The following is a 21,923-nucleotide window of genomic DNA, read 5'->3' on the forward strand; positions in this document are numbered from 1 at the left end:
ATAAGGCATACAGTAAATATATATATATATATATATATATATATATATATATATATATATATATATATATATATATATATACTAGTGCATCTCAAAAAATTAGAATACCATGAAAAAGTTCCTTTTTTTCATAATTTAATTCAAAAAGGTAAACTTTTATATATTCTATATCCATTACATGTAAAGTGAAATATTTAAAGCCTTTTTTGTTTTAATTTTGATGATTATGGCTTATAGCTCATGAAAATCAGAAATCCAGTATCTCAAATTATTAGAATTTTCCCTAAGATCAATCAAAAAAAGGATTTACAATACAGAAATGTCCAACTTCTGAAAAGTATATTCATTTATACACTCAGTACTTGGATGGGGCTCCTTTACCATGAATTACTGTATCAATGCAGTGTGGCATGGAGGTGATCAGTCTGTGGCACTGCTGAGGTGTTATTGAAGCCCAGGTTGCTTTGATAGTGGCCTTCAGCGTATCTGTATTTTTGGGTCAGGTGTTTCTCATCTTCCTTTTGACTATACACTTGACTATAGATTCTCTATGGGGTTCAGGTCAGGCAAGTTGGCTGGCCAATCAAACACAGTAATATCATGGTCAGCAAACCATTTGGTAGTAGTTTTGGCACTGTGGGTAGCTGCTAAGTCCTGCTGGAAAAGGAAATCAGCATCTCCAAAAAGCTCGTCAGCAGATAGAAGCATGAAGTGCTCTAAAATCTCCTGGTAGATGGCTGTGTTGACTTTGGACTTGATAAAATACAGTGGACCAACACCAGCAGATGACATGGCACCCCAAATCATCACAGACTGTGGAAACTTCACACTGGGCTTCAAACACCTTGGATTCTGTGCCTCTCCACTCTTCCTCCAGACTCTAGAACTGTGATTTCTAAATTAAATGCAAAATGCACTTTCATCTGAAAAGAGGACTTTGGACCACTGAGCAACAGTCCATTTCTTTCTCTCCTTAGCCCAGATAGGACACTTCTGACGTTGTCTCTGGCTCAGGGGTAGCTTGATATTAGGAATGCGAAAGTTGTATCCCCTTTCTTGAAGATGTCTGTTCGTGATGGGTCTTGATACACTGACACCAGCCTCAGTCCACTCCTTGTGAAGCTCTCCCAAGTTCTTGAATCAACTTTTCTTGACAATCCTCTCAAGACTGCGGCCATCCCTGTTGCTTGTGCACCTTTTCCAGCCACCCTTTTCAGCAATGACCTTTTGTGGCTTACCCTCCTTGTGGAGGACATCAGTGATCATCTTCTGGACAACAGTCAAGTCAGCAGTCTTCCCCATGATTGTGGTTGTGTGTACTGAACTAGACCGAGAGATACACTGTGTTCATACTGTTTTATTCAAACTGGAAATGAAATATTCTAATATTTTGAGATGGGTTTTTTTTATGTTTTTGTACTGTATGCCATACTGATTAAAATTAAAATAGAAAAATGCTTGAAACATTTTAGTTTATGTGTAATGAGTCTATAATATACAACCCTGATTCCAAAAAAGTTGGGACAAAGTACAAATTGTAAATAAAAACGGAATGCAATGATGTGGAAGTTTCAAAATTCCATATTTTATTCAGAATAGAACATAGATGACATATCAAATGTTTAAACTGAGAAAATGTATCATTTAAAGAGGAAAAATTAGGTGATTTTTAAATTTCATGACAACAACACATCTCAAAGTTGGGACAAGGCCATGTTTACCACTGTGAGACATCCCCTTTTCTCTTTACAACAGTCTGTAAACGTCTGGGGACTGAGGAGACAAGTTGCTCAAGTTTAGGGATAGGAATGTTAACCCATTCTTGTCTAATGTAGGATTCTAGTTGCTCAACTGTCTTAGGTCTTTTTGTCATATCTTCCGTTTTATGATGCGTCAAATGTTTTCTATGGGTGAAAGATCTGGACTGCAGGCTGGCCAGTTCAGTACCCGGACCCTTCTTCTACGCAGCCATGATGCTGTAATTGATGCAGTATGTGGTTTGGCATTGTCATGTTGGAAAATGCAAGGTCTTCCCTGAAAGAGACGTCGTCTGGATGGGAGCATATGTTGCTCTAGAACCTGGATATACCTTTCAGCATTGATGGTGTCTTTCCAGATGTGTAAGCTGCCCATGCCACATGCACTAATGCAACCCCATACCATCAGAGATGCAGGCTTCTGAACTGAGCACTGATAACAACTCAGGTCGTCCTTCTCCTCTTTAGTCCGAATGACACGGTGTCCCTGATTTCCATAAAGAACTTCAAATTTTGATTCGCCTGACCACAGAACAGTTTTCCACTTTGCCACAGTCCATTTTAAATGAGCCTTGGCCCAGAGAAGATGTCTGCGCTTCTGGATCGTCTTTAGATATGGCTTCTTCTTTGAACTATAGAGTTTTAGCTGGCCACGGCGGATGGCACGGTGAATTGTGTTCACAGATAATGTTCTCTGGAAATATTCCTGAGCCCATTTTGTGATTTCCAATACAGAAGCATGCCTGTATGTGATGCAGTGCCATCTAAGGGCCCCTAAGATCACGGGCACCCAGTATGGTTTTCTGGCCTTGACCCTTACGCATAGAGATTCTTCCAGAGTCTCTGAATCTTTTGATGATATTATGCACTGTAGATGATATGTTCAAACTCTGCAATTTTACACTGTCGAACTCCTTTCTGATATTGCTCCACTATTTGTCGGCGCAGAATTAGGGGGATTGGTGATCCTCTTCCCATCTTTACTTCTGAGAGCCGCTGCCACTCCAAGATGCTCTTTTTATACCCAGTCATGTTAATGACCTATTGCCAATTGACCTAATGAGTTGCAATTTGGTCCTCCAGCTGTTCCTTTTTTGTACCTTTAACTTTTCCAGCCTCTTATTGCCCGTGTCCCAACTTTTTTTGAGATGTGTTGCTGTCATGAAATTTCAAATGAGCCAATATTTGCCATGAAATTTCAAAATGTCTCACTTTTGACATTTGATATGCTGTCTATGTTCTATTGTGAATACGATATCAGTTTTTGAGATTTGTAAATTATTGCATTCCGTTTTTATTCACAATTTGTACTTTGTCCCAACTTTTTTGGAATCGGGGTTGTATAACATTTTCACTTTCTTAAATAACTGATGGAAAATATTGAACTTTTTCACAATATTCTAAATTTTTGAGATGCACTAGTGTATATACACACACAGACTCGCGCGCGCGCGCACACACACACACACTGTGTGTGTGTGTGTGTGTGTGTATGTGTATATATATATATATATATGTATATGTATATATATATATGTATATATATATATGTATATATATATATATGTATATATATATATATATGTATATATATATATATATATGTATATATATATATATGTATATATATACATATATATATATATACATATATATATATATATATATATATATACATATATATATATACATATATATATATATATGTATATATATATATGTATATATATATATGTATATATATATATGTATATATGTATATATATATATGTATATGTATATATATATATGTATATGTATATATATATGTATATATGTATATGTGTATATATATATATATATATATATATATATATATATATATATATATATATACATTTTTTTTTCGTTTGCTTCTACTTACATTGTGTAAGATCCACAATGAAATTCAGTGCACTGCCTTACAAAACAGTCCTCAGATATATCCATAAAAGATTGAAGATTTACAAACATGAAAGTTGTACAGGCATAAGGGTGTACAAATTTACAAACATGAAAGATTTACAAATGTATAGACAATCTCGTAATATATGCTTGGGGAAAGTGAAACTGAGCACTTGTGAAGGATATTGCACTTGGTAATAGATAAATAACCATAAGTAGAAATATGGCACGAAATGTGGGGAGATTGACATGTTATTTATTTTGGTGTGTGTGAGTTCAGTGTGGTGATACTTTTGGGATAGAAATTGTTTTTGAATCTTGTGGTGCATGCTTTGATTGATTAATCTGTAACATTTGCCTGAGTACAGGCATTCGAAAAGCTGATGGGCGGGGTGGGATGAGTCCTTTAGGATGCAGTGTATTTTCTGCAGGCAGAGGGACATGTATATGTCCTCAAGAGCAGGCAGCTGCTTGTTGATGATTTTTTGTACAGTCTTTAACTCTTCGCAGTGCCTTCTTATCTGCTGCAGAGCTGTTGCTATACCATGTTAAGATGCCATGTGTGAGGACACTCTCAATGATATAGTGGTAGAAGGACACCAGCAGCTGTCATCAGCTAATATAAGAACTAATCTGAGGTTTTTGGCCAAGCTTCATAATCATGATGTAATCGTCAGAAGTGTGTGACGCGCAATAATTTTCACGAACATGTTGACGTGTGTGTGTGTGTGTGTGTGTGTGTGTGTGTGTGTACACTATGGTCTATAAGTTCTAAGGAGGTAAAGCATAATTTACTCAGACAGGTCAAACTCATGAAGGCTTGTGGGGTTTTACACTTGAAAAGCCTAGACAGGAAAAGATTCTGAGGTCATCCCTGGTTATTCATATGACCTGTTTCTCAAGAACTGTAAGGCCAGTCAATTTGAAATTTGGTATGTCTTCACTGTATGTGCTGTTCGGTAAGTGGATTTTTCATGATGACCCAATTACTAAAACAGATTTCAGCAGCCATTTATGAAGGTTCCCATTGAGCTATTATCATAAAACTAGAACGCTATTTCCATGGAGAGACCCACTACTATCTGATGCAGTCTCACTCAGGTTGACGTGGGGGGGTATATTAATGTTCATTGGGTTGGGAGTTAAGTTCAAATAGCTGTTTCTCGGGAACAAAAAGTCCAGTGTAGCTGGTATTTGGTGTGCTGCGTTGATCTGTTAATCTGTAACTGGATTTTCAATCCTCACAAAATTTCAGCCAGACAGCTTCAAGCATTTTACACAACTAACAATGAGCTATCATCACAAAGCTTATAATTATTTTCATGTATGGTCTTCATTGCTCCATGTCTCTTGGCAAGAACTGGCCATTGGGGGCCAGAGGTGGGTAGAGTAAGCAAAAACTATACTCAAGTAAAAGTATTGATAAATTACAATAATGACTTAAGCAGAAGTAAAAGTACCCATAAAAATAACAACTTGGGTATGAGTAAAAAGGAATATCATAAAATTACTACTCAAGTAGTGAGTAACTTCATATGATGATTTATTGCATCTATAATGTATTACATTCAAATATCTCAGAATATCACTTATGTCCAAAATACAAATTGGAAGTGCTTGTCTAATAAACATAACATAAAATCAACTCATTCAAGTACTGAATCATATTCCTAATTTACACACACCAAATAACATACAGTGGTGCTTGAAAGTTTGTGAACCCTTTAGAATTTTCTCTATTTCCGTATAAATATGACCTCATGAAAACATCATCTGATTTTCACACAAGTCCTAAAAGTAGGTAAAGAGAACCAAGTTAAACAAATGAGGCAAAAATATTATACTTGGTCATTTATTTATTGAGGAAAATGATCCAGTATTATATATCTGTGAGTGGCAAAATTATGTGAACCTCTAGGATTAGCAGTTCATTTGAAGGTGAAATTAGAGTCAGGTGTTTTCAATCAATGGGATGACAATCAGGTGCGAGTGGGCACCCTGTTTTATTTAAAGAACAGGGATCTATCAAAGTCTGATCTTCACAACACATGTTTGTGGAAGTGTATCATGGCACAAACAAAGGAGATTTCTGAGGACCTCAGAAAAAGTGGTGTTGATGCTCATCAGGTTGGAAAAGGTTACAAAACCATCTCTAAAGAGTTTGGACTCCACCAATCCACAGTCAGACAGATTGTGTACAAATGGAGGAAATTCAAGACCATTGTTCCCCTCCCCAGGAGTGGTCGACCAACAAAGATCACTCCAAGAGCAAGGCATGTAATAGTCGGCAAGGTCACAAAGGACCCCAGGGTAACTTCTAAGCAACTGAAGGCCTCTCTCACATTGGTTAATGTTAATGTTCATGAGTCCACCATCAGGAGAACACTGAACAACAATGGTATGCATGGCAGGGCTGCAAGGAGAAAACCACTGCTCTCCAAAAACAACACTGCTGCTCGTCTGCAGTTTGTTAAAGATCACGTGGACAAGCCAGAAGGCTATTGGAAAAATGTTTTATGGACGGATGAGACCAAAATAGAACTTTTTGGTTTAAATGAGAAGTGTTATGTTTGGAGAAAGGAAAACACTGCGTTCCAGCATAAGAACCTTGTCCCATCTGTGAAACATGGTGGTGGTAGTGTCATGGTTTGGGCCTGTTTTGCTGCATCTGGGCCAGGACAGCTTGCTATCATTGATGGAACAATGAATTCTGAATTATACCAGCAAATTTTAAAGGAAAATGTCAGGACATCTGTCCACGAACTGAATCTCAAGAGACTGTGGGTCATGCAGCAAGACAACGACCCTAAGCACACAAGTCGTTCTACCAAAGAATGGTTAAAGAAGAATAAAGTTAATGTTTTGGAATGGCCAAGTCAAAGTCCTGACCTTAATCCAATCGAAATGTTGTGGAACGACCTGAAGTGAGCAGTTCATGTGAGGAAACCCACCAACATCCCAGAGTTGAAGCTGTTCTGTATGGAGGAATGGGCTAAAGCTCCTCCAAGCCAGTGTGCAGGACTGATCAACAGTTAGCAGAAACGTTTAGTTGCAGTTATTGTTGTACAAGGGGGTTACACCAGATACTGAAAGCAAAGGTTCACATACTTTTGCCACTCACAGATATGTAATATTGGATCATTTTCCTCAATAAATAAATGACCAAGTATAATATTTTTGTCTCATTTGTTTAACTGGGTTCTCTTTATCTACTTTTAGGACTTGTGTGAAAATCTGATGATGTTTTAGGTCATATTTATGTAGAAATATAGAAAATTCTCAAGGGTTCACAAACTTTCAAGCACCAGTGTAAATTAAGGCAAATTGCCACAGGTTAGTTTCATCAAACTTCCAAACTAGCTTAATGTTATTCACATCCCTTCTGTTTTTTTCTGACTGCAGAGCCACAGTTTACACCTCCGCAGTGTTAGGCCAGTGGCATTCAGCGTGTTCACTGATATTTTCTTTGGTTTACCTGAGGGACTTTAAAGCTAAATGACACATCACTCATTTTAGGCTTAGGGTTTGGGTTACACTGGAAAAAATGTGGCGTGAAATTTACTTTAAAAAAAAAAAATATATATATATATATATATATATATATATATATATATATATATATATAGTGTAACAGTTCCCACACAGAAAAAATCCCTAGAAAATTCAACCTGACAATTTAAACTGTAGGTGCTAAAGAAGGCAACTGGACTTGCTTCAAATTCTTGAAGACGTTTCACCTCTCATCTGAAAGGCTTCTTCAGTTCTGTCTGACTAGTGGGGAGTTCCAGGTATTTATCTTCTAGTGGACCAAAAGCAATCCTAAGGAGAATTGTTGAGGTCACATGGGTCATTAACTCATGCCAATACCAATGACCCTGGTCCCACATCACCATAGACTTCATCATTGACCTCCCTGAGTCTAAAGGAAACACTGTCATCATGATCGTGACTGATGGGTTCCCCAAGTTCCTATGCCTGGGCTCCTCACTGAAATCCACCTAGAACGCTGTTTCCCAGAATGCACAGCAGCCTACAGACATGGCCGCCATGGACTACAATTTATTCACTTGATCTGATTGCATACACCTGTTCCCCACAGCTTATAAGGGCTTTCACCTCCAGTCACAACTTGCAAAGTAAACACTGAGTGTATCTTGAGTGTAACTTGCTTGACCTTACCAAGCCTTGCAAAATCTCATATTGATATTCTGGTTTTGACTCTTTGTTCCTGGTTTTTGCTATCTGATCATTCCCTTGATATTTTTACTGTTTGCACATTTGCCTGATCTTTGCTTGTTTTTGACCTTGCTTTTTGCCTCACATTTTGGACTTGTTTCCCAGGTTTTTTTAGTAAAACTTCCTTCTGTAACTGCATCCACCTACTGCCTGCATCCATGACACTATTTGTAAAAAGTGACAACATGCAATATTTTTGGAGAATATTTTTGCTTTTTAGAAACATTATCCAAAATTTCAATAAGCAAAAATACTGTAGTTTGCTCAAGTAAGCATTATATTTTAAAATATATTTTAAAGACATTTCTGTCTTTTGTAGCTGATGCATGGCTATACAGTTTAAGCAGTATGCAGGTCTACTGTACCCCAATGAAACAATCAGGATGACTAAGGTGAAGTTCGAAGGACAATATTGAAGACTGATAAGAAACTTAGATTGAAATTGATTTAATCAGAAATACTAGTGCTTATCAAGGTGTCTTTAATAAGCACATCTCCAGATTCTCCAAGGTTATTCTATTAGGCAACAGATGACAGTATCTCATCTAGCATCAACATGTTGCTATGGAAAAATAAATTCAATACTGAATTATTATTGCTGTCATTTGCTACTGTTTTACTCCAACAGAAAAACAAAATATCATGTAAAACATTTATGAACAGTTTTATAATAATATTGGACCTTGAAAGTCATAACACAGCACTGTATAGAATTTTGAATTGTACCCGAGTGAGTGAATCCAGCATGGGTTTTATTTTTGTGCCTGCAACTCAACCCTTCAACATGAACATTTCCTGGAGTTTTGGTGTGTAGAATTCCAACTTTGCCAAAAAGGTCTGCCCCAGATGAACTGTAGTTATCCTTTTGAAATCCTCTTTAATTATAAACATAAATGTGATAAATCCCTTGTAGTTGCCCTGTACTATAGCTAGGCAGAAAATTCACAAACATTTACTTTTCTCCACAAACCATTTTGTGAAGTATCATACCCATGGCACACCAAGACTGGAAAACTGGAGCTTACCTGAAATTTGCAGAACAAAGCAGGTCATCTCTCAATTAAAAGTAGACTGCCTTTCAGATTTTTGAAGTTTAGGTCATAAGAATTTTCCCTCACACCCAATTTCTGTTTCGTGGACCGAAAGCTACTGAATTCAAATCGCAGACTTCCAATTTGATAAGGTTTTTATTTATTTATTTTAGTTTTTAAATAGAACAATTACTGAATTTGGGGCCACCTGGCCCTAAATTCTCCACCTTTTTTTTTTTTCTTGCTTCACCATGACCCAATTCAAGATACCACGTCATGCATTACATGATGGGCTTTCCCCATTCGTGTAAGGCATTGTGGGATACAAATTTGAAACAGGACAAGAAAATGGAGGATGCGAACAAAACGTGAAAGACCAACTACAGTAACGGAAAGCGAGAAGAAAAGATGTTATGCTGTGAAGCAAGCGCAGGACCAAACGAATAAATATCAGTGTTCTGATAAACTGTCCTACACGTCAATGCGTCCTACAAAGCCCCACTGCGCATGCGCAAAGCACAAAACATCATTTTTGGCATTTGAACAGATTTTTGTCCTACATCAGCTGTGCTATAAATGGTGCAGAATAAACGGTGCAGATTAACGGCGTGCATTCAATCTTTACTACTTAATCTAACATAATGCTGATTTCTAACCATTGCGTGAGTCTTGCAATACATCTGAAATATCTCCCCTTCACGATCTTCCACCAAAGCGTGTTATTGACTGAATGAAAACTGTATTGATGCTCCAATATGTTATGCCGTTTTATGTCTTGCAATAAAAATAACATAACATTTAATTACATTACATTGTGTAAGTGAGACATTAATTGTTCAAGTTGCTGATACTTACAAACTATAAGTAAGGTGTAGATTCTGCAAGTAAACCTTACAATCAGGAATTAGGTACCCATTACACAGCTGAAAGTACAACCCTGATTCCAAAAAAGTTGGGACAAAGTACAAATTGTAAATAAAAACAGAATGCAATAATTTCCAAATCTCAAAAACTAATATTGTATTCACAATAGAACATAGACAACATATCAGATGTCGAAAGTGAGACATTTTGAAATTTCATACCAAATATTGGCTCATTTGAAATTTCATGACAGCAACACATCTCAAAAAAGTTGGGACAGGGGCAATAAGAGGCTGGAAAAGTTAAAGGTACAAAAAAGGAACAGCTGGAGGACCAAATTGCAACTCATTAGGTCAATTGGCAATAGGTCATTAACATGACTGGGTATAAAAAGAGCATCTTGGAGTGGCAGTGGCTCTCAAAAGTAAAGATGGGAAGAGGATCACCAATCCCCCTAATTCTGCGCCGACAAATAGTGGAGCAATATCAGAAAGGAGTTCGACAGTGTAAAATTGCAAAGATTTTGAACACATCATCATCTACAGTGCATAATATCATCAAAAGATTCAGAGAATCTGGAAGAATCTCTGTGCGTAAGGGTCTATAGTTCAAAGAAGAAGCCGTATCTAAACATGATCTAGAAGCGCAGACGTCTTCTCTGGGCCAAGGCTCATTTAAAATGGACTGTGGCAAAATGGAAAACTGTTCTGTGGTCAGACAAATCAAAATTTGAAGTTCTTTATGGAAATCAGGGACACCGTGTCATTCGGACTAAAGAGGAGAAGGACGACCCAAGTTATTATCAGCATTCAGTTCAGAAGCCTGCATCTCTGATGGTATGGGGTTGCATTCGTGCGTGTGGCATGGGCAGCTTACACATCTGGAAAGACACCATCAATGCTGAAAGGTGTATCCAGGTTCTAGAGCAACATATGCTCCCATCCAGACGACATCTCTTTCAGGGAAGACCTTACATTTTCCAACATGACAATGCCAAACCACATACTGCATCAATTACAGCATCATGGCTGCGTAGAAGAAGGGTCCGGGTACTGAACTGGCCAGCCTGCAGTCCAGATCTTTCACCCATAGAAAACATTTGGTGCATCATAAAACAGAAGATACGACAAAAAAGACCTAAGACAGTTGAGCAAGTAGAATCCTACATTAGACAAGAATGGGTTAACATTCCTATCCCTAAACTTGAGCAACTTGTCTCCTCAGTCCCCAGACGTTTACAGACTGTTGTAAAGAGAAAAGGGGATGTCTCACAGTGGTAAACATGGCCTTGTCCCAACATTTTTGAGATGTGGTGTTGTCATTAAATTTAAAATCACCTAATTTTTCTCTTTAAATGATACATTTTCTCAGTTTAAACATTTGATATGTCATCTATGTTCTATTCTGAATAAAATATGGAATTTTAAAACTTCCACATCATTGCATTCCTTTTTTATTTACAATTTGTACTTTGTCCCAACTTTTTTGGAATCGGGGTTGTAAGAGAAACCCATTTAACACCAGTAAACACAACTTTGCTCCAAGTAACCTTTACTAGCTGGTATGAAGTAAACATTACTAGTTGGTTTTAAGCAACCTCAACATTCTAGTTCCAAGGATAACAAATATTTTCAGTGGAGATTACTTTTAAACATAAAGTAAAGATAACTTGAAAGAGAACAAGTTATATTACTTCATTTATTTGAGGCAACGAGTTTCCACCTTTTTTTCAAGTAAGCTTAACTTATTCTTTTTTACAGTGAGTGTAGTATATTCTGGTGGGGTCATTTGAATTGTCAAAACTTCCTACATTCATATGTTAATGCAAAGGCATATTCTGATGGTCATTGAGTTGTCAGAAAGTCCTGCATTCATATATTAAAGTAAAAGAATATTCTGACGAGGTCGTTTGAACTGTCAGAACGTCCTACACTCCTATTTTAATGTAGAAGCATATGTCAGAACACCCTACATTCATATATTGTAAAAACATATTCCGATGGTCATTTGAATAGTCAGAACGTCCTACTTACTGTAGAAGCATATTCTGACGTGGTCATATGAGTTGTCAGAATGTACTGCGGCGTCATTTGAATTGTAAGAACGTCCTACTATTTTAATGTAGAAGCATATTCTGAAGGGGTCTTTTGAATTGTCAGAACATCCTACATTCATTTATTAATGTAGAAGCATATTCTGATGGGGTCATATGAGTTGTGAGAACGTCCTGCGGCGTCATTTGAATTGTAATAACGTCCTACACTCATTTTAATAGAGCAAATGGTACTTGTGAATAGTGACGACAAAAACTATTAATTCTACATATTCTGACAGGGTCAATTGAAGAGTCAGAGCGTCCTAGATTCATATGAATGTAAAAGCATATTCTGACGCAGTCGTTTGAATTGTCAGAACGTCCTACATTCATATGAATTCTGACAGGGTTGGTGGACGTTGTATCAATGTAGAAGCATGTTCTTTGCAGAGGGAAAAAACACGAACTATGACTAAAAGTTAAAGTTGAATCACACTGTAGGATTTCCTGCAATGTAGGACTGCTCGACAGACATGTCTGACATCCCCTCCTACCGTAGGATGCTTCGCGGATGTAGGACCGTTTATCAGAACAATCAGCAGTCAGTGAGCACCTTGGTGTGATCAGCTGTTCATTTAATGATAGAATGATGTAACTGTCAGAGCACGGTCAATGTAAACCTGTAGATGGCAGTAATGCAATACAGGATGCCAGCTGCTGTAAAACCCAAAAGAAGAAGGAAAAGAAGAAGCAGCAGCAGGTAAACCTGTGCATGTGTGCACTGGACTTCCTCTGTCTGCTTGACTGCGCGAAGCGAGCGATTTCATGCGCATTATTTACTAGGGAATCCCCTCAAATTAAATAACTTGCCAGCCACAGAATGGCCTGGGGTGTGTTTTGTTTGTTTGTTTGTTTGTTTGTTTGTTTGTTTGTTTGTTTTTGTGGTGGTGTTTTTTTGGAGATATTTCAGAAATAAACATGGATCACAATGACCAAATTTCAGAGGGAACTAAATTTCACCGATTTTATGAAATTGAAAGGCCGTCTAGTTTTAAGTTTTGGACAGAGAGGAAGTGGTTAACAACTTCAGGTCTTCGGTAGGAGAAGGTCTTTTCCATTTTCTCACCAGTGAGCTTGTCATTATCTTTTTTTCTGTCATTTCTTTCAGCCATTCCAGCCTCTCTTTCTTCAAAATTTCTTCTGTTTCTCCAAAAGGAAGTGGAGGTAAATAACTTAGTTCTGCCTTTCTAGGACTTTTGACACATTTGGGTAAAACTTTCACCTGATTTCTTCCTTTTCAATGAATTAACCTACAGCTCAGGTCAAGCAAGCTGATGACCCCTTAATTTTGCACGGTAATATCCCATTTTGTACTTGAGGTGCTGTGCCCAACCATACATGCCTGAAAATGATCCTGACTCTTTTAGGCATGGCTACTTCTGGACCAAGACTTTTACCACTGCCAGAATTTGAAGGCCAGTTGGGTAAGCAGTGTAGCAGATGCTCTCTGCCAGTTTCTCCAGTATGCTTCTCCTTATTCTTGGATTACGCAAGAGAGCGCCATCCTTTTCATGAGGTTTATTTCCTGCCTCAAGAATGAGATCCAAATAATAAGAAAATGTTGGCTGGCCAATCTTTAGAATGGCAAGACGTGCCACTTTCATCTGGGGGAGAGAGCAAGACTGTGTCCTGAGATCTAGGTGAATAGCAAGAGCTACTGTCAGCTGACATGTCTGGTAATGGGGATTCTATATCCGATCTTTCCAAAGGATTGAGAGGTAGGGTAACTAGTCAAGCTTGTATGAACTTTACGGTGTCCTTGTCATTTATAACTTCAGCTGATATTAAAGTAAAAATCTGATCTCCAAAATCCAAATCTTGGTGCATCAAGGTAAACATTACTTAAATCTGAAATGCCTCTCGGATTACACTGGTGAGATACTTAACCATACGGGGGATGCCTGAAGAATCAGTTTTCTAACATCATGGTCATCAAAAACAATTCAAAACTTAGCTGGAGTGCACATCTCAATCAGTTGAAGCAGCTGTAACAGAAAGACAAAAATATTGGTTGAATTCATCAATAATCTAAACCTTAATGTGGACTTGAAAGGCAAATATGGTGCTTCAAGAGAGCCATTCGTCTTCCTGCATAAGTATAAGCAACCAGTGGATAGACATCTACTAGTTCTGTTTTCTCAACCAGTTGCACATTGCCCGTGTTCTCCAGCTCATAGCTCTGAAGGTGCTCATTGTACCACATATTTTGTAGGTGGACAACAAAGGTAAGTTTATCGCTAACCAAAATTATCTGTAACATCTACGCAAAGCCAGGCAGTCCTGCAGTGGATGTATAACACACCAGCATTCCAGAAGTATAATTGGTGCAGAAATAGCACACCTTATTTGTCCGATGAGCTATTGCAGTATTTGGGGAATTTGTGTAGAACCATTGTGTGTTCCATTTTATATCATTCTGTAACACATCTACAGAAAGTTTTGATGTTTCTGTTCCTGAGAGATCTGATTTGATTCATGGAGGTGGAATGCAGCCATGAGCTGGTGCTTGTTCACAAGTCAATGAAATGTTTCTGAAACCGCCTGTTTGTCTGACAGTCTTCTTAAAGAACCAATGTTTTGCCTCAAGTAGCTTTGTCCAATGTACAATCACAGGACCAAATTTTTGATGGTGCTCATGATCGTGGTGTATTGGCAGTAACCTTTCCTTGGTGAGAATTCAAGGAATCTGTACCTGTGCTCTGAAGTCTTTGAGTCAAGGTAACATATGCTTTCCTCGGTATGGACTGGTGACATTACAAGGTCCACTATGTCTTTCAACATTTGGACATCTGGCAACGTTTGCCACACTGGTTCGTCTTCAGGTACTCTTAGGCCTATGAAAAGTGGAATAAGATGCAATAAGCACCAATTTTCATGTGCATTACCTCCCACAGATCTTCTTGTGGCAAAATTACAAGGAATGGAATGTGGCTAATTTTATCATCACTCCATTTGAATGGGAACTGGCAAATGGAATTAAGGTCTAGACGTGAAAAATATTTCTTCTTGATGAAAACAATAAATTTATTTTTTATTTTGAATGAACAAGGACAAACAGAGTGCAGGCAAGGGATTGACTGGCTGCAGCCATTGTTTCCATGTTTCAACCTGTAATGCTTTAACAAGTCAATCCTTTTGCCAGCTTTTAAAACCTACAAGTTTTACAAACCCACTCTGGGTGCCACCTATCAAAATATATGTAAAATCAGGTTAGATTTAAAAAGTAGTATTAAACTAGATACTTAACTGTTTCATCAACTTACCTTGAGAACTGCCAAAGGTTCAAAATGTTAAGTGAGGATAATTTTCTGTGGAAGAAATTGTGGAAGAATCGATTACTTTCCTTGAATATTTTTCCCTGAACACTTGAGCATACCAATTAAATCAATAAAGTTTGTCAACTTATGTCCAGATTAAGCAAAGAAATGCATAAGAAAAGCAAAAGAATATTAATCTTTCACTTTACCGCATTAATATTCACATATGTCGGCCAAAATACCAGTACAATTTTTATATTATTTTTTATTTTTTTGCTGCACGCTCCCAAGCAATGATATTGGGCAAGTTCATGCATGGCTATGAAATTAATTGAAGCTAGCAGTTTACCTACCTAGAAAGTTACCTAACTTTATCTTGCTAATGTTCAAAATATGTAACACTGATGTTAAAAGTTTTGTACCTGCAATCAAATAAAGCTTAACCAAACACAGTTTTAAAATAAGAGTGAATTAAAACAGGCTAAGCTAGCTAAAATACAGTAGCTATTGCGTCATGAACCAGGCTCATAACACTGCCTTAAATACTGATGAAATGTGAAAATTTCAGTAACTTTTATGATTTTTAAAATAAGTAAACAAATTCTTACTGTCAAATTCTAACATCAAGCTTCTTTTGACATTGGCACTTGAAACCTCAGGAGAAAAAAGACACACAATGTGAAAAGGCACACAAAATCCATCCCGTTCCAATGTGGATCCATCCAGTCTGCTGTCGTTAACCTCGAGTACTGCTGCGTATGTGCACACAGTGCAACTGTTCATCTAAATTCTACCTGCTTTATTTCAGTACTTACTAGTTAAATTATAAAATTAGTGAAACATGTATCTCCAGTTATTATTGTTTTCTTGTTTGTTGTCTGTCTTGCTTTTCACAAGTCCTTTTTTTCTCCCATGCAATTTTGGCCTCATTGAAATGAATGGAGCTTTGTCATCAAAGTTGCCCTCCTCGCTCATGCTTCATCAGAGAGCCAGCAAACTTCATTTCCTAGCTCAGACTGCCTGACCCGACACACATCCGTCTGTGCTCATGAGCTGTACTCATCTTTTCTTACACCAGGGCAGTCACACATCTCTAGTTTAATTTACAGAGAATCCACATGAAATTCATCAGGGCATTTTCAACTGCAGATCAGTTACATTAAGTGTATTTTGCATCTTCGTCTCAGCTAAAAAGTGAGCTGCTTTACCAAAATCATTGCATTGTTGTGGAAGTAGGGACATGGTCAAGTGTCTGTGAATTGACAGCAAACCCAGGAAAGATGAGTGGTAAGGATTTACCGTACACCTGTGACGGTATGGTACTAATCAGTGTTCTGTGTTGCTGTGAATGGGAAGAAAGGATAAAGTGGGGAGAGATGAGAGCTACAGCAGAGAGAGCAAGAGAGGGAGAGGTGCGAGCCACAGAACAACATTTGTGTGTGTGTGTTTGCAGAGAGCAATAAATCTCTGGAAAGTGAAAGTGCAAGCGAGTAAATGCACCATTTTGAGTTTTGCATGCCTGTCTCCCACCTATTCATTCCCCCATGAAACCACAAGTATTACAATTGAATTAAAGTCTGTAGTATGGTCTTCAAAACCAAAATAATAAAGATTGATTGATTTATTATTGTCTGTTATTCTCAGGTGTGAAGATGGAAGTGCTGGACCCAGTAGAGGAATGTTTTCTTGGATCTACTGCTAAGGCACATGGCTCTGGACAAGCCTTGTTGCTTTTCCCACAAATCTGCCTTATGGAGCTGCAGCTGCTGGCCAACAGTTCTCCAGACCTAGATGTGCTAGGTCACGTACTGCAAAGCCTTCTGGGAGCTGTGAAGATGCACTATTCCAATGCTGCAATGATTTACCAACAGGTTACGCTCTCACTGCCTTTCAAATTGATACTACTAAATGATACTACTAATGATACCTGATGTTGAGGAATTAATAAAACAGTTGCATGGAATTATTTAGAGTCACAGTTTATCTATATTATCTTTGAAATTATATAATATGTCCCATGGATTAAAGTTTTCCGTCGCTACGACGGATTTCCGTCAACTGGGAGCGCTAAAGGTCAATAATGAGAGTGATGCAGATCCGAGGAAAAAAAAGGGGGGGGTAGGCCCATAGGTCTGACACCGATGTGATTTAGAACTTCATCAAGCTGCTGTGATTGCCTGTTGTTGAACCCTTTCTTGTGCTATGTTTGAGTATATGTAAAGGAATAAGTTGTTGCGCTAGATAAGCCTAAATAAATAAATACAGCCTACGCTACTGTCTAGTCCCGGGGAGGCTGGGCGTAGGCAGCGAGCCGCGGTGCTTGGCTTGAGTTTCGTTTCTATCGGCGGCTCCAGCCCGACTTTGCACGCTCGTAACTCGGCCAGGGGAGGTCCCAGCCTCTCCAAACTTGGCAGCCAGCGACCTCTGCCCTCCCCCCAACGAACCAGTGCTGCCAGGGCGGGCCAGCCCCGCGCCTCGGTACGCGATTCACCCCGAGGCGAGCCGCGGCGCTCCGCATCAGTTTCCTTTTAACGGCGGCTCCACTGATGAAACAATCTGGCTGTCCTACTACTAGGCAACTACTTGCCTACTACTAATACTAGGTCTATTGTAGTAGTAGTAATAATAATTATAATATTTGCCTATTGAAAGGCGATCAGGTGAAAAATCTAAACAGCCCTGTTGAAGCCGCAGCAAGATCTATGCTATTAAGCCTTTTGTAGGTTAAACAGGCTTCGGCAGACAATGTTCTGGAAAGGCTGTTTTTTTCTTTGGTTTGATTAGCCTACGATTTAATCTTTAAACATTATGGTTTCAGCAGTTCGCTTAAACACTGGAGGCTGCAGAGTCGGGCTGCAAGATTTCCCGACACTTGTTTAAGATGCCAAACTTCATAGTAAGGAGAAAATAATTCCACAGTATTTAGTGCCTCGTCAGTCTCAAAAATTAATAGTGAAGGACCAACGCGAATTAAGTCCCAAAAAACATCTCGTAGGCCTATATTTTACATTTTCAAAAACGTCCGGAATTGGAAGTTGGTCAGTAGAGTGTAATGAAATGTCTCATTCACTAAGCACAAAAGGTCGGAAAACAGTGGAGAAAACAGCTATTGCTTAAATAGGCTACTAATGCTTTACATTAGTAATTTAATGTATGTGACAAATTCATTGATTAAATAGATAAAGAAGCGAATACTCCAAAGCTCAAAATTCAGGAAAGTGGCTCCGGTGTCGCAAGTGCACAAGAACAGTTATTTGAAAGTTAACCTAATGAATTTGTGCGTGCGCGTGCGATTTCATGAAGAACCGGGACAATTGGCATTCGGTGAAAGATTCACACCTATTACTCATTATATTCGCGCGCGACCTCTCGCCCACTGTTGCTTCGTTTTCCCGATTTACACGAGTGTCTGAAGATGGAGTTTTCAGAAATCTCCACTCTGCCCAGAGTTTGCAAAAGTAGCTGTTTTCAGTGACTGAAACCTCCGTATAGGTGTGAATGAGAGATGCAACCGAATAAATAAATATGCGTCTTTTTTTATCCGGCTACATGTAGGCTATCACTGCGCAAAGCCTCTAATGTTGAAATGGTAGTAATATTTGTTAAAATAATAGTAGGCTAATTTCCACATTAATTGGTAAAATGGCCCAAGGGATGTGATGGGGGGATGGCCGTTTTATAAGGGGGATGATTTGAGATTTTTATTTCAGAAGGGGAATGCCTCCCCCCACATCCCCCCTCAACTCGAGTACTGCGTATAAGGCCATATTTCACCGGACATAGGCCCTTCGATTTCCATCACTAGAGCGCGTCAAATTACTTTCGGTTTTGCCAGCATGGACACGCTTCTTTTAAATGAAGGCACAGATGTGTCAGACATCGACAAAACGGTAAAGAATAAGTGGAGATGGGCTTGGCTAAATGAAATGGGCGATAATGGCAAGCTCCTGCTGCTGTACCAAGGAAAAAGAAACAAAAACAGGCATCAGGTGTTGCCAAACTAGATGCCTTTGGCTTCACTGCGAAGAAGCAGAAAAAGTGAACTTTCACTTTTCTTGTTTCCTGGCTTTATTTCAACAGATTTTCTTATTTTTCTTTCTGTTCCACCCTTTTGAAAGCATGGTTCAAGTTTGACTGCACTTGCACTTTTCTCTTAACCATTGCTGTGCATTGCTAAAGTATTGTTGAAATAAATTTGCACTTTGTGCTGAAAACTTGATGTTTCATTATGAATAGCCAGTAATGACAATGGTAAAGTCTTGCCTTAGCTTTAGTCATTGTTAAAATTATGTAAATGTACTATAAGTAGGGGCCTAGGGGATAATGGACAACACGGCGTTTAAAATTTGACGCATCGCTGACGTGGTAGGGGCCAACGACATGGAGCTTTTTTTTTTTTCAGTCAGATGATTTTTTTTTTTTTTGCTTTAATCCATTTATGTCCAGAACCACATTTACTAATGGTAAACTGCATCTTTAAAATCTATTTTACATTCATAAGTTCCCTAGTAAATATATTTTGACACCTGTCTCTTTATTTATCTTCAGGGTGGTGTAAAAACTGTTCTAACTGGCTTTGCAAACATTCTCAGTCAATCAAATCCCACCTATAAAGGTATGTATCCCTTACAGTTTAAAACCTCTGACTGTGTGAAATAGTTTTGTGTAGAATATCTAGGGCAGTGCGACCCAGTTACGCAAGAAACGATTTTGTAAACTATGAGACATGGCAAAGATTTGTCAGAATACTTCAACATACATCAATACACATGAATATTGCTGTTATCCAGCACTTTCAGTAGCAGCATTTCTGGCCAAATATTATTTGATACAAAGGACAATGGGTGTGAACTGAGGGTGTTGGTGTTATTAAGCGGTTGCAAAGCAACCACATGTTGTTATCCAGTTGTTTTATTAGTGTGATTGTGATAGCATTGATCTATTATTGTTATATATTGTTATAACATTGATTATGACATTTGATCTATTGTATTTTTATTTTTTTTGGGGGGGGTTAGGAAGAACTATTATTTTTTTAGTGTGATTGCGCAATCATTCATATACAGTATAACCACCCAACTAAGTAAAGAGAAATGAAAGTCAGTCAATACTTTAAGTCAGTCTAGAAAATTACCAAAACTTTGAATGTTTCTTCAAGTGCAGTTGCAAATACTCAGATGAAACTGGCTCTCATGACCGTCCCAGGAAAGGAAGACCAAGACTTACCTTTGTTGCAGAGGATAAGTGTATTAGAGTTACCAGCTCAGAAATCGCCAGTTAACAGCACCTCAGATTAGCGTCTACATGAATGCTTTACAGGGTTCAGGTAGCAGACACATCTTGACATCAACTGTTTGGAGGAGACTATGTAAATCAGGCTTTCACGGTCACATTGCTGCAGAGAAATCACTACTGAGGAGGCAAGTAGAAAAGAATTGCTTGAACCAAACAGCACAAAGAATAAACATTTAGGCAAGTTGAAATCTGTACTTCGGTCTGATGAGTCCAAATTTGAGATTTTTGGTTCCAACCGCATGTCTTTTGTGAGATGCAGAAAAGGGGGCATGGATGGCATCTGCATATGTGGTTCCTACTGTGAAGCATGACAGAGGAGGTGTGATGGTGTGAGGGTGTTTTGCTGGTGACACTGTTGGCGTTGTATTCGGAATTGAAGGCACACTTAACCAGCATCACTACCACAGCATTTTGCAGTGACATGCCATCCCATCTGTTTTACACATCATGAGACCATCATTTGTTTTTCAACAGGACAATGACCCAAAACATACATCCACACAGCAAAATCCCCAGTGTTGAATTAACACCCAGAGTGTTGATTTTAACACCCTACTGTGTTTTATATACGTATGTCCAATTGGACGCAAATCAACTCTGAAAGTGTTAATTCAACACTGGGGAATTTGCTGTGCAGGCTATGTAAAGGCTATTTAATCAAGAAGGAGAGTGGAGGAGTGCTGCATCAGATGATGCAGATGATCAGATGTGTGTGTGCGCACGCTCGTTTTCACTGCTTCAGATCAGTTGAATACAGAGAGAATTTTACTGTGCTGTAATGCATATGTGACATCATCTAATTCTAAAAATCTAATCAGATTTTCTGTAACCATGTGATTTTTTACTGACAACAAAATATGCAAATCAACAGATTTCACTTTTATGAAGTTTAACTCTCACTCTGTTAGATAATGTGTACACAGTACTGACACAGATACTGGTAAACAATTCCTTTGCTGTAGCAACGCAGTTCTTGCCATTTAAAAAGATCACTCTTCTCAGTGAATAAAAACAAACAAAAGCATGTCACATAAAATGGTCAATGGTTGGGCTTATTTTTACACCCAAAGTCTTGACACTCGGGCATCTTTAGGGTTGTTTAAAACCGTTTAGAAGCGATGTGTCCACAAGCTCCAATTGCCTCGGTAAGTCATGTTTGGAGTCGGTGACATCACGATTTGTTCTCCGAGTGCATTATTTGAACCTCGGAGAGAGTAAGATAGTAGTGCTCAGGGACATTGCTTTTCTTTTAAAACAAAATCTGTACACAGTATATATGAACAAGTGAACACTCGAACATGTCTTATATGGGTATTGTCTGTCAGTATCAAGTTTATTTTTTGGATTTTGTTTGCCTTTAAGGAGACCCACCTGTGTACCAAATTTGGTGTGTGTACATGAAACTATACACCGGGGACAAGACTCCGTTATAAAAGGTGGCAAGAGTCAGTCACTGGGCCAAATC

The 21,923-nt window shown here is 38.3% G+C and overlaps 1 protein-coding gene across 5 annotated transcripts in view; it reads left to right on the forward strand.

Annotated features, from left to right (window-relative positions):
* Positions 1 to 21,923, forward strand: part of lyst (lysosomal trafficking regulator) — a 273,203-nt gene that overhangs the window by 103,313 nt on the left and 147,967 nt on the right. For all 5 annotated transcript variants that reach the window (XM_060925484.1, XM_060925485.1, XM_060925483.1 and 2 more), the window contains 2 exons: positions 16,808 to 17,034; positions 19,712 to 19,778. In XM_060925484.1, coding sequence (XP_060781467.1) covers positions 16,808 to 17,034; positions 19,712 to 19,778 — 294 coding nt within the window. The remainder of the gene's footprint in view (positions 1 to 16,807; positions 17,035 to 19,711; positions 19,779 to 21,923) is intronic.

This window comes from Neoarius graeffei, chromosome 7, assembly GCF_027579695.1.
Source record: "Neoarius graeffei isolate fNeoGra1 chromosome 7, fNeoGra1.pri, whole genome shotgun sequence".
NCBI classification, from domain to species: domain Eukaryota; kingdom Metazoa; phylum Chordata; class Actinopteri; order Siluriformes; family Ariidae; genus Neoarius; species Neoarius graeffei.